General features: G+C 37.5%; 1 protein-coding gene across 7 annotated transcripts in view; it reads left to right on the top strand.

The window, feature by feature from the left end:
* KIAA1328 (KIAA1328 ortholog) overlaps positions 1-14,104 on the top strand; it is a 348,418-nt gene that overhangs the window by 277,676 nt on the left and 56,638 nt on the right. For all 7 annotated transcript variants that reach the window (XM_042911439.1, XM_042911438.1, XM_042911436.1 and 4 more), the window contains one exon: positions 1,560-1,741. In XM_042911439.1, coding sequence (XP_042767373.1) covers positions 1,560-1,741 — 182 coding nt within the window. The remainder of the gene's footprint in view (positions 1-1,559; positions 1,742-14,104) is intronic.

Below are 14,104 nucleotides of genomic sequence, written 5' to 3' on the forward strand. Positions count from 1 at the left end.
TAGTCATCTTTATTTTAGAGAAATTAGAAGCCATGTCCCCTGTTGAGATAGTGGATTACCAGGATTGGGTTTGGAATAAAGGTATAGAAATGGAGTATGGAAAATGGGGTAAAGAAGTGGGAAGCAATCAGCTTTGGGAGGGATAAACATTGGCTAGTATCGGGGACTCAGCTGAGTTGAGAATGAATGAATTTAGGGGAGTCAGTAGTCTTGGTCGCATTAACTTTCATATAAGAACAAGCAAAGATATAGTCCTTGGATTTGCCTGCATTTGGAGCTTCTGGGTTAAGGTAAATTTATCTTACATTCACAGTGAGATAGTTTTATTCTCTTCTTTTTCCTGTGTCATGAATAGAAGTTATATGAGCTAAGATATACAGCCACTGGTGAATCCACATGGGAAAGTGATCTCTGAATTCTGGTTAAAAAAAAAATTTAAGAGTATAAATTTAATATGCTGCATTATGCTCATATAAAGCCATGCTACTAATAGTTTTTGTTTCTTTATATCACTCCAAACATAAAGCTATTTAATTTCTTGGTTTTAGTAATACATTTGATATGAGCAGACATTATTATAAATTCTGATCAACGTAAACCAGAAACCCAATGACTTTGATAGGTTTACATGATTATAATCCTGGTCAAATTATTTCTATCTAGGGATTACCTCTGTTTCTGGGGAGTTTGTTTAGTCTTAATATTTAGATTCTACTTTTTGAGTAAAAGTCTTCTCTCTCTCTCTTTCTCTCTCTCTCTCTTTTCACTTTAGTACTCACATTGTTCATGGGCATGGGGAAGACAATACCAAAGTGTCATGAGTCTGTGGTTAATTTAAGTGTGAAGGAAGAGGCTGGTGGAATAGTAATGAATATACATCATTCTAACACTTCTTTCTAAAAAATAAAATGTTGTAAGAAAATGTGTTAATGGTGAGAACACAGTTTATTAGAGATAAAAACATATGTACATGTGTTTATTTTCATTAAAATTCCTTTTTCTCCATATTTGCCTTGTTGACTTTAGAATGAAATGATGTGGGGACAGAGACCAGTTATTCCACATGCACCATTGTACTGCTCCTTACATACTCTGGGCACATAATAAATACTGTAACAATTGAAAATGAGAAACACAAATGCATGTTGAAGCAAATTGGTGATATTTTAATCCCTAATGTTCAATTTTAGTACTTGGAAACATTTTAGTTATGCAAGTCTTGTTTTAGCATACTTTTTATTTCTACAGATATTCTGGTTCTTAGTCATACTCTGTGGCTTTATTAGCAGTTTCATGAGTCTGAGTCTCATTTCCCCAACTCCAAATATAAGCTTTTTGAGGATAAAGACCATTTCTTTTCCAAAATTATTGTGGAAAGTTACAAAACAGACCTTCTATAAATTATTCAAATTATATTTCAATAAAAAATAAGAAGAAAAAGAAAGTCCTTACTGCCATGAATTGCATTTTAACTCATGCTGAATTTATATGCCTTTATGTGATCGCACACCCCCATGTATGCTGTCTACATACAGCCCATTCTTGTTTATTCTTTTTAGTTTATTGAAGTCAAAATATGCTGACTGGCTGCTGGGAGCATCATCATCCATCAAAAAGTACCAGGAGTCCACTAACAGTGGTGAAAATAGAAGGGAGAAGAAGACAGTTGGGTTTCAATCACAAACAGAAGATAATGCCCTATGGACATATCAAAAGAAAGATGCATATCGACCCCAAAGAGGTAAGCTTAGCATTTATAAGTAGCAAAAGAAGAAGCTGTTCCAGGGCTAGTGGTTGCTAGTGGGTGTTAGCCATGAACTCCAGATGATTTCTACAACCCTGAGCAAGAGTTAAGTATGTTACAAACTGACATGTGCCTTCAAGGCCACAAGTAGCACATTTGCTGAGTCACATCATCCTTTCTCTTAGAATACTCTTCTGAGAAACTGTCCAGTTTGTCTCTCTCTGCAAGCAGCAAACTATAAGGATGATTCAATAGTAAGTATGGTCATAGACACAAAATAATGTTCAAAGTGAGTAAAGAGGACAGGAAATTGAATATAAATTTCTTCTGGGAGAGTAAACTCTAACAATTACAGTTAATCCTCAATTAACTAGAAATATAGGAAGGGTGGAGGAGAGGTCATGGACAATTCTACATTGTGGCTAAAACAAAACCTCATAAGTCTGAAGCATATATTACCTAAGAGTCTTTTAAGTGCCAGCAATTCTTCCTATTTTAGATGTCACAGATATTTTAAGATTTTATTTTTAAGTAATCCCTACACCCAATGTAGGGCCCTGACTTACAACCCCAAGATCAAGAGTCACATGCTCCACCAACTGAGCCAGGCAGGCACCCCAGATGTGACAGATATTTTTAAATAAATCAATTGTAAAGTAACAGTATGAAACGTTGAATGAAGCAGTCAAATTTAATTACGTTTCCCTATTTTTTCTGGAGCAGCTTTTTTCTTAATCTCTCCTAAAAAAATTTTTTTAAGTTTATTTATTTTGAGCGAGAGAGTGTGTGAGCAGGGGAGAGGCAGAGAGAGAATTCCAAGCAGGCTCTGCACTGCCAGCACAGAGCCCGACGTGGTGCTCAAACTCATAACACATGATATCGTAACCCAAGCTGAAATAGAGCCAGATGCTCAACCAACTGAGCCACCCAGGCGCCCCTCTCATGAAATTATTAAGGGAAGGACTTCATAGCAGAATGCAGCAAGTCTAAGCTTCGTTGTAGAGGGAGATGTACAGGAAAGAAATGGCCACAAAAAGTCTTGGAGCCCCCTCTGCTCACACCTCTTTCCAAGATATCTCTTTTTCCTGCTCACAGCCATTAACCCTGACTTCTGTCTTATTTACCTCTTTTTTTTACTGAGCTGGTACTTGCCCATCTCTGCTAGTAAGCAACCAACTTTTGATGATCTCCCTAGCCGCTCTTACATTTATGTATTTGAAAACTGGGCAGTGCTTTATTAGATCTTGTATAGCATGCCCTTATCACCTGCCACCTTTGTCATGATTTTTTTGTTTTAATTATGATTAATCCAGGAATAGTTTAATCTTCTCCCAAATGATTGAGAGATGATAATTAGTCCAAGCTTCAGAAGAAAAAGTATCCACATCTTGAAACAAAAACAAGTACATTTTCTTTGACATAAGGCAGAAGTTCTGCAGACCTCCATTGTGTTAAGACAACTTAGAACAACTTTTGTCTTGTTAGACTTTGCTACCAGAAACAGAAATGAAATTGAAGAGACTTCATATCAGAGATAGAATCTTCTTTACTTTCTCTGCTAGTCCTTGAGAGATGGGAAACCCTTCACTCTTTTCTTAGCCCTTGTACTTTGGAGAATAGAGAACCAATCAAAACTGGTGTGGTGGTTACACGGCAAAGCTTAACATAGTTTTCTGTTAACTTGTCAACAAATTTGTGTTGTGTGTCGGCACTAAAATAAAATGGCAAAATGAGAAAAATATAGTGTAATAGCAAAGGGACAAATGACTTGTGTTATTGGTTAAGACCACAGCCACATTCTAGGGCTGCAGTGGAAAAGGCACTTTGAGAAAGGTACCATCAGGCCAGCCCTACCAGTGGTGGAGGTTAATCTCTCCTGGGCCCAGCTACAGAAGCTGTAAGCCTGGAAAGGGCTTGTGTCCAAAAAAAATCAATTTCTAATTTGAAACAAAATCATTTTTGACTAACAGGGGTTCAGAACCCATTACTTTTTGCTGTATAGTCTGCTGACATTTCAGCACTTTCTGTGGTGCACAATGAATCCTAATAGTCATTTTATAATGTTGCTATACCAATCAATTTAACCAAGAGAAAGCTGTTACAATTCTGCAAAGTTTTCAGGAACAGTGTTCACTCATGGTTTTAGTTTTTTCATTAGCTTTTTTCCTTTTTTTTTTTTTAAATGGGGAAAGGTTGTAGTGTTGCAGTGAAAAAAAAAATAGAACCTTTTTCATCTTTTTAAGAGAGTTTGTTTTAAGGTATTCACAGGAATTAACCTTTTTTTTTCCTTCTTATAAGAAGGACTGTCGTGTGTTTTTTGCTTCTTTTATTCTTATATGAAGCCATTGGCAAAATTACGGTACACCTGATCATTGAGGAGCTGACGTTGCCTCTTTGGGTCCTTCTGCTCATCGAGGAGCTCATGTGCATAGATCACAGAGTAGGGCAGTTGGTATTTACGGTGGCTCCCAGCCAGATGGGAGACAGGCCTTTCAAGATGTGTTGCCAGGGGTTTGGACACCCTGTTTATCATAAGGCCAGTGACCTAGCACTAATTGCTTAAGTTACACCACTTGGTTTAATGTCTCTTTAATTGCTTTCCCCTCCTTAACGTGTCTAAATTTTTTAACAAACTTTTCTTCTTTGTTTCCTTTGTTGTCTTTAATCATTAATTACTACATAGGATGTTTATTTCAGGACCATTAATCTTTATTATCAGTCACTTATCCCTTTACCTTTTCTATCCTCCTCACCTTTCCATCAACTTTTTTGATACTAAGTACACACACACACACACACACACACACATACACACACACATACACGTATATGTATATGTATATGTATATGTATATGTATATGTATATAAGTATAGACCTCACTGTTGTCTCAAGAAACAGCCTGGGGATCACAACAGTATACAGTATTGTCAGAATTACACTTAAAATATAAATTGTTTTTCAATTGTCAATGCTTGGAATATTCTATTTTAGTTTTATTGAGCTATATGAAACAAGGAGACATTACTTGGGAAAATCTGAACTTGAGTCAAGAACTTTTCAGCCAAAGGCACAAATCTGGAAACACACACTGTTCTTTCCTCTTTTTTCCTCCCTACTCAGCAGTGTTTTTTTCCCTCTCCCAACTTGCCTCGAACCTCCCTTTTCTTACCAATCACTGATTCCCTTTCATAAGAGCCCTCCCAGCTGAGGGCATTTTCATTCTGTTATGTTGGCAGGCTATCAGAGGCCATGAGGCCACTGAGCAGACATGTTCCAGAATCAAAATGTTACGGCCTCAGGGCTTGGCATCACCCATTTCTAAGTGAGGCTGTAAAGCCATCCCAAAGCCCCCTACTGCATTTAGAGCTACCTCCTGTTTGTTCCTTTTTCATGGATCTCTGAATCTTCTTAAAACTTCAAGAAAGGCTGAACCTAAAGTAATTTGGATTTAACTGATGATATTGACTGTGCCCTTCATTTTGTCTTTGGGCTTTTTTAGCTCTATAATATACAGCAGCTATCACTCATTGACAGCCCCTGAGGGGCTCCCAAACATATTTTTCTTTTACTGAAAGAGAATTGTTATAGACTCATCTGAAGTAAGGAATAATCTCTGAAGCTCCTAGGTGTTCCTCTAAGTAAGCTTGTGCCTGCAATGATGTGAATGTTCTTTGTAGTCCATGGTAGATTAATATAGGTGACATGATTAAAGAAATAAACAAGTTGGAGTATCCAAAGTATAGAAGCCATTTCCATTTTGCCTCTAAGGGACACTTATTTATGTTTCTTTTATTATTAACATCATCATCATTATTGTATGTTTAATCATTAGAAATGTATATCACAAGATACTGCTTCTGATTCCCAGGAGTCTGAGCTAAAAGATTTGTTAAAAGTTGAAGCCTTTATCAATAGAACACAGAAGACAACCATAATATAGGGGTATGAATAAACCCAGATATGTAGATTAAATTGTCCTGCTCAGTCCCTTTAAAAAAGGAATTCAACTGGGGCGCCTGGGTCACTCAGTCGGTTAAGCGTCCGACTTCGGCTCAAGTCACGATCTCTCAGTTTGTGAGTTCAAGCTCCGCATGGGGCTCTGTGATAACAGCTCAGAGCCTGGAGCCTGCTTCAGATTCTGTGTCTCCTCCTCTCTCTGCCCCTCCCATGCTCATGCTCTCTCTGTTTCTCGGTAATAAATAAACGTTAAAAAAAAAAAAAAAAGGAATTCAACTGCAAGAGACCAGGATTAAGAGTTGAAGTTGCTGTATATGGAATATTGTCACTTAAAGCAGAGACTCTACATTTCCCATTGTCCACAGCAGAAAGAAGTATCTCAAAATACTATATAATTTACTTGTTTTTGAATACTGTACATCTTCTCCCACTAGAATATGAACACTCCATATTTTACAGTTGTGTCCACATGAGAACATTGCTTAACATGTAGTAGGTGCTCACTATATATTTTTTGTATGAATTAATATAACATTAAGTAGGTAGGTAGGTAGATCTTTCTGTTTCTTTGCCCTGTTTCCCGGCCATTAAGATCTAATAAGTTAGCTTTTTCATCCTCAGTACCTACAGTGATTTAGTGATAAGAAATATATATTCTTCTCCCTTCAAAATCCTTATGATTGGCAATGTCAAAGAGATATCAGTGGAGTGTGGTCTTAAAAATCTCACTGCTTTGGGGCGCCTGGGTGGCTCAGTTAGTTAAGCATCAACTCTTGATTTCAGCTCAGGTCATGATCTCACGGTCCATGAGTTCAAGCCCTGCATTGGGCTCTTCACTGGCGGCATGGAGCCTGCTTGGGATTCTCTATCTCCCTGTATCTCTGCCCCTCACCATGTGTTGTCTTTCTCTCTCTTTCTCAAAAATATATATTTAAAAAAAACAGTACTGCCTTAAGAATCAAGAAAACTGTAGGGTTTTTAATGTTTTCTTGTATTCTATTTCAGATTTAATTTATAAACTATAAAATTGCATAGGTCTCAAATGTACAGTCTGATAAACTTTGACAACTGTATACATCCATACAATTAGGATATAGTAGCTTTCCATTCTTCATGAGAGCTCCATCATGGTCTTTTCCAGTCATTCCACCCTGAAAACCTCTCTCCTTGGTCTTCACATGACTGCCTTCTGTATCCTCACATGGCCTTTCACTAGCAGCATGCATTCCTAGTGTATTTCTCTCTTCTTTTAAGGACAAAGGGTTGTATTGAATTAAAGGCGACTCATATGACCTCATTTAGCCTTAATTACATCTTTAAAGCTTCTATCTCCAAATACAGTCACATTCTGAGGTATACTAAGGGTTAGGACTTCAACACATGAATTTGGATGAAGTGGGGAACACAATTCAGTCCATAACAACTACTTTCTTTCCAGTCTTTATGCTTTTTCTTTCTTTTTCTTAACTCATTATTCTTCCTAGGACTTCTTTTACAGTGTAAAATAAAATGGTTATTGTGAACTTCCATAGGGAAGTCCTGATCTTACAGGGAAAGCAGTCTTCCACCATTTAGTATGATTTTATTAGCTATAGCAGGTTTTTTTGTAAATGTTCTTTATCAGGTTAAGAAAGTTCCCTCCTCATTTGCTGGGGATTGTTATCATAATGAGTGTTGAATTTCATCAAGTCTTTTTCGTGTGCCTATTGAGATGAATTTTCTTCTTTATTCTGTGAATTTGATTATTTACACTGATATTTACACTCATTATGCTAGTGAGTTATGCTTAATGAGTCAGGAGGATGTCAGAAAAATGGCAGAGAGGCTCCCCCAACCCCCATAACTACTGAAAACCCTAGCAAAACTGCCAAAATCAGCATTATCAGAACTCTGGAAGATAGTGAAAGATTACCAAAAAGCAAGCAAATGCTTAGCCAGGAAAAAGGCCACTGAAACATGGTAGGAGAACTTTGTGAAGTTTCAATTTAGCATTGTCCTACCCCCATCCCCAGCATGGCAGCACACTTGAAGACATCCTGAGATCCAGGAATGAGCACCTGGTCCCAGAGGAAGCAGAGCAGATCTGGTTCTCAAGGAATTGTGTTTGTCCGTTTGCACCTGTCTATTTCCTAAAGGGTTCATCCAAGGGACTGTCTTTGTTTTTCCTAAGTCTGAACTTTCTCAGAACAGAAGAAACTACATGTAGGACATTCCTTGCAAACATTAAAAGCAAAGTGAACACACCATTGCTTCCTGGAGTAAAAAAGTAAGAGGTGAGACAAACAATAAACACACCAAAAGCCAACAAATTAGACAACCATAGATGAAATGGACAAATTCCTAAAAACACACAAATTACCGAAACTGACTCAAGAAAAATAGGAAATCTGAGTAGACCCATAACAAGTAAATTGATTAAATCAGCAATCAAAAACCTCCCAAAAAGGACAAACCCAGGATCAGATGACTTCACTGCTGAATTCTATCAAATATTTAAAGAATTAGCACAAATCCTTTTGTAACTCTTCTAAAAAAATAAATAAAGAGAAGGAACACTACTTCACTCATTTTAAGAGGCCAGCATTATTCTGATGCCAAAGCCAGAGAAAGACATCACAAGAAAACTACATGCCAATATTGCTCATGAAAACAGATAAAAATATCCTCAAAGAGTAGCAAAACTGAATGCAGCAGCATATTAAAAGAATTACATACCCTAACCAAATGGGATTCAGCCCAGGAATGCAAAGGTAGCTGAACATACAAAAACCAATCAGTGCAATATATCATATGAATAGAGTGAAGGGGAGGGGTGTCTGGCTGGCTCCGTTGGTAGAGCATGTGACTCTTAATATGAGTGTCATGAGTTCAAGCCCCACCTTGGGCATGGAGGCTAATTCAAACAAAATTGAATGAAGGAATAAAAAAACATCAAACCAACATGGAAAAATCATTTGACAAAATCCAACACTCTTTCATAATAAAAACAATTAACAAAGTAAGAATAGAAGGGAACTTCCTCAACATGATAAAAGGCATATATGAAAAGCCCACAGCTAATATCATACTCAATTGTAATAGACTGAAAGTTTACCCCCAAGATCAGAAATAAGACAAGTATCCCTGTTTTTGCCACTTCCATTCAACCTTGTACTGGAAGTTCTAGCCAGAGCAGTTAGACCAGAAAAAGAAATAGGAATGCCTGGGTGGCTCAGTCAGTTAAGCGTCTGGCTCTTGTCTTCAGCTCAGGTCATTATCTCATAATCTGTGATTTCAAGCCCCACATCATTCTCTCTGCTGTCAGCGCAGAGCCTGGAATGGATCAGATCCTCTGTTGCCCTCTCTTTCTGTCCCTCCTCTGCACTCTCTCTCATGCTCTCTCTTAAAAATAAATAAACATTTTTTTTAAAAAAGAAAAGAAATGAAACATATCCAAATTGGAAAGGAAAAAGTTAAACTTTTAGCAAATGAGATTATTTTACATATAGAAAATCCTAGAGGATGCACAAAAAACTCTTAGAGCTAATAAATGAATTCACCAAAGTGGCAGTCTAAAATTCAATACTCAAAAATCACTTATATTTCTACACACTAGTAATGAACTACTGAAATTAAAAAAAACAATTCCATTTATATTAGCATCAAAACAATAAAATACCTAGCAACAAATTTAACCAAGAGTATAAGACTTGTACACTGAACAGTACAAAACATTGCTGAAACAAATTAAAGAAGACCTAAATGGAAAGACATTTTGTGTTCATGGATTTGAGTATTTAATACTGTTGAGATGTCAATATTCCCCAAAGTGATCCACAGATTGAATGCAATCCCTGTCAAACTCCCAATATCATTTTTTGCAGAAATGGAAAAATCAATTCCAAAATTCATACAGAATTTCAAGAGTCCCCAGATAGTCAACACAATCTTGAAAAAGAGGAGCAAAGTTGAAGTACTCTTACTTCCTAATTTTGAAATTTACTACAAAGCTATAGTAATCAAAACTATATTGAAATTATACCTATACCTGGCATGAGGATATATGTGTGTATGTGTGTGTGTGTGTGTACACACACACACACACACACACACACACACACACAGATCAATGGAATAGACTTGAGAATCCAGAAGTAAACCCATACATTTCTGGCCAATTGATTTTCAACAGGGGTTGCCAAGACAATTCAACAAATGAATAGTCTTTTCAACAAATAGTGCTGGGACAACTAATTGGATATTCACATGCAAAAAAGTGAAGCTGGACTCTTCATTTATATACCTCAGGCCATACACAAAAACTAACTCAAAATTAATCAAAGAGCTAAAAATAAGAATGAAAACTATAAAACTCTTATGTGAAAACATTGGTGCAGATCTTCATTTTTCATAGATTAGACGGTGGTTTCTTAGATATGGCACCAAAAGCACAAGCAACCAAAGAAAAAATACATTGGACTTTATGAAAATTATTTTAAAAATTGTGTCAAAGAACACTTTCTATAGAATGTAAAGACACCCCCACAAAATGGGATAAAAATTTGCAAGTCCTATATCCTATGTGTCTGGTATCCAGGGTATGTAAAGAATTTTTATAATGCAATAACAAACAACTAAATTAAAAACTGGGCAAAGGGTTTGAATAAATATTTCTCTAAAGAAGATATTCAAATAGCTAGTAGGCACATGAAAAGATGTACAACATCACTAATTATTAGGAAATCCAAATCAAAACCACAATGAGACTCTGCTTCACACCCACTAAGATTATTATAATTAAAAAAATGGAAAATAACAAGGTGGAGAGGATGTGGAGAAATCAGAACCCTCATTTAAAATAATAGAACCACTATGGAGAATGGTTTGGTAATTCCTGAATAAGTTAAACATAGAATTATCATATGACCCGTCAGTTGTACTCAGAAAAATAATCGACAACAGGTGTTTATTTTTTTTAATTGTCTTTTATTTATTTTTAATGTTTTAAATGTCTATTCATTTTTGAGAGAGAGGGAGACAGAGTGAGAGTGGGGAAGGGGCAGAGAGAGAGGGAGACACAGAATCTGAAGCAGGCTCCAGGTTCAGACTGTCATTGCAGAGCCCAATGCGGGGCTCCAACTCATGAACCACGAGATCATGACCTGAGCTGAAGCCGGACGCTTAACCGACTAAGCCACCCAGGTGCCTGACAACAGGTGTTTGAACAAAATTTTGTACACAAATGTTCATAGCAGCTTTATTTACAGTAACCAAAAGGCAGGGATACCCAAATGCCCATCAACAGATGAATGGATAAACAAAAAGGTCTGTATCTGCAGGCAGCCTGACCTAGAATGAGGCAAAACATTCCTAAGCTTACTCTTGTATGGAAAAGTAAAGGACTGTCCATCGGTGCTTTAAAGTGACAAAAAAATACACTAGTGCCAGTTGTGGGCACCTTCCCACATTCTGAAAAATCACTGATTTTTGCCAAACACCACTGCTTGAGACTGAGTATCTGAGCATAGCAGATGATCACCCACAATCCTGAAGCGAGAGAGAGAAAAGAACTATAGGCTCAGTTGTGATCATGTGACATTGGGCATCACATACTACTTGTATTGCAAGACATCGCTCATTTATCAAGTGAAAATTTATTAGAAATGTTTGCTCACCTTGCAGAACAAGTTACTCACAATCCAAAGTGTATCCATGGATGCCATGCAAGTCCCTGGACCCTCTGTTACAATTCCTTCTTTAAATTGTCCCCATCAAATGTCACCTGTCTCCATTAAATTTTTGATAGAAATATCAAAACAGAATAAATAATATTCAGGTCTTCTATAGTAGTGATTACAGAGATAATGACGTTCTTTCACTGCTGGGCATTTCTTCTTCCCTCTCACCTCGCCCACAAATCCCTTTCTGTTGGTCATATCCCTGTTTGCCCATTAATCTCCCCTCACCTCACCCAGGACTCTGTCCAGACAGTTGTAGGAGTTGTGAGCTGCTTTACCTCCCTCCCTTCTCTCTGTCCCACCTATTCCAGGTTCTGCCACGAAAATAATCTCTCCAAAGACCAGGTTGTTGTTGTTGTTGTTGTTGTTTTTTAATTGTGTTTGTTGCTGCTGTGTTTTACTTTTGAGCCACCTAGCACAATGTTTAAGATCAGTTTGCCATACAAAATCAAAACCCAGCCTTGTTCTTACTAGCTGTGTGATACTGGACCTGGGGCTTGACCTTCCTTATCTAGAAAATGAGGGCAATAATATAATTTAAGGACTGTTATAAGGAATAGTGAGATAATGCATGTAAAGCGATTTAAAGTGATTAGCAAGGTACAAGGACGTAGTGATGCTCAATAAATACTTCCTGAATACATTAAATATTTAGCCTCGAGGTTTCTAATTTAGCTTTTGCTGATTCCATGCTCCTTATTCCTTCCTATCACAATACCACCGCCTGCATTAAATCTTTTTAAATCCTATAGCGATATGTGATCTCTCCCACTTCTTAATTCCTCAGACTTTTCTGTTTATTATGGTGGAAGAGCTTAATGGTGAAAAACCCTGGGATCAGATTATCTGGACATGAATATTGGCTCCTTCACTTAGTAGCTTTGTGGCCTTGGGCAGGTCACGTAAGTCCCCTATGGCTTATTTTGCCTATCTGTAAATGAGATATAAAACTGAGTATCTATTGCAAAGGGTTTTTATGAGGATCAATATAACTAATTTGTAGAAACAGCAAAACTAGAGAGAGAGAGAGCTAGAGTGCGGATACAAACAGAACAGACAGGGAGAAGGGACTGGCCACAAATGCACGTAAGGGAACTTTTAGGGGTGACAAAATACTCCATTTTATAAAATATGTGTTAGAAGTTCATTTTTTTTAAATGTTTATTTTTTTGAGAGAGAGAGAGCACAAACAGGGGAGGAGCAGAGAGAGGGGGACAGAGGATCTGAAGCAGTCTCTGTGCTGTCAGCAGAGAGCCTGATGTGGGTCTTGAACTCACAAACTGTGAGTTCAGAACCTGAGCTGAAATCAAGAGTCGCCTGTCAACTGACTGAGCCACCCAGGCCCCCTGTGAGAAAATATTCTACCCTGGATTGTAAAAAGAAACAATGAATCTCATGACAAATATTTTTAAAACTGGGTTGTGGCCATGCTTTCATAAGCTATAGAAATCTACTCTTTCTCAAACTATATGCTTAAGATGGTTAAGTTTTATGGCATTCAAATTATAATGAAGCTTGTTTTAAGTGTATTTGTTTATTTATGCGTGCATGCTGGAGCATGAGCAGGGGAGGGGCAGAGAGGGAGGGAGAGAGAGAGAATCACAAGCAGGTTCTGTGCTGTGGGTGCAGAGCCCAATGCGGGGCTCAAACCCACGAATCGTGAGATCATGACTGGTGCTGAAACCAAGAATTGGATGCTCAACTGAGCAACCGAGGCACCCCATAAGGCTGTTTTTAAAAAAGATAAATGATATATGGCAAAGGCCTAGAGAAGTACCAGGCACACACTAAGCATATTGTTGTATCTGTTAGCTGTTATTACCTTATACTGCTTTGGGTTATTTATGATTACCAGATTGTTTAGAGTATCTCATGTTCCTGCTCTCACACTTTCCTTCCCCTGCCCTAAACTAAGTCTGAGCTTAATCCTGGCAATAGCCCTTGCCCATGATTAGGTACTTGCTAAATATTTACTGACTGAATGCACTATAGGTAATGGTGGAGTTTATGTCTAGTATGAAAATGTATTGGTTTGGGTTGAGGGTCCCACAAACTTGTGTATACAAAGAGGACTGAATTGTGCATTTAGGTGGCTCATCCTTCACCTCTGTACATAATAAAGAACAGTTTGTATTGAGTATAGCTTTTGAATACCAAGGATCACGGTGATTGTTTTGATGCTAATCTCTGTAGATAGAAGACTCTTGCTTTCTCTAGACCTGATTTTCTCTGGTCACACCTGAACGGTGCCATTCCCAGAATTATCATACTGTATTCTTGGCATCTGAGGGTCTGGTATTCCCTACACATCAAAGCTATGTTGGTCTTACTTGAATAGCTACGCTTCCCTCAAAGAAAAAGTACATCTTCCCATATAAGTTCTTTAAGCAGCCTACACAATTGTTACCCAGGAACCAGAAGAAAAACTGTGAATGAGATTCTAACAGTCTTCGAAGGAAAAGGAGAAGGAGAAAATTATTATTATTAGAAATAATATCATTAGAAATAATAATAATTAGAAAACAAACAGAAACGAAAAACCTTTCTGTCCATGCCATCTCATTGAGCACTCCAGAGGAGAAAACTAATTATCAACTCAACATTGTTTATTAGAAAGGAACAGAGACCAGATCAGCCCTAGAATGGTTAGGTAAGCATCTCTTCCAAGCAGGCATTTGTTTTAG

Source organism: Panthera leo, chromosome D3 (genome assembly GCF_018350215.1).
Source record: "Panthera leo isolate Ple1 chromosome D3, P.leo_Ple1_pat1.1, whole genome shotgun sequence".
Lineage (NCBI taxonomy): Eukaryota > Metazoa > Chordata > Mammalia > Carnivora > Felidae > Panthera > Panthera leo.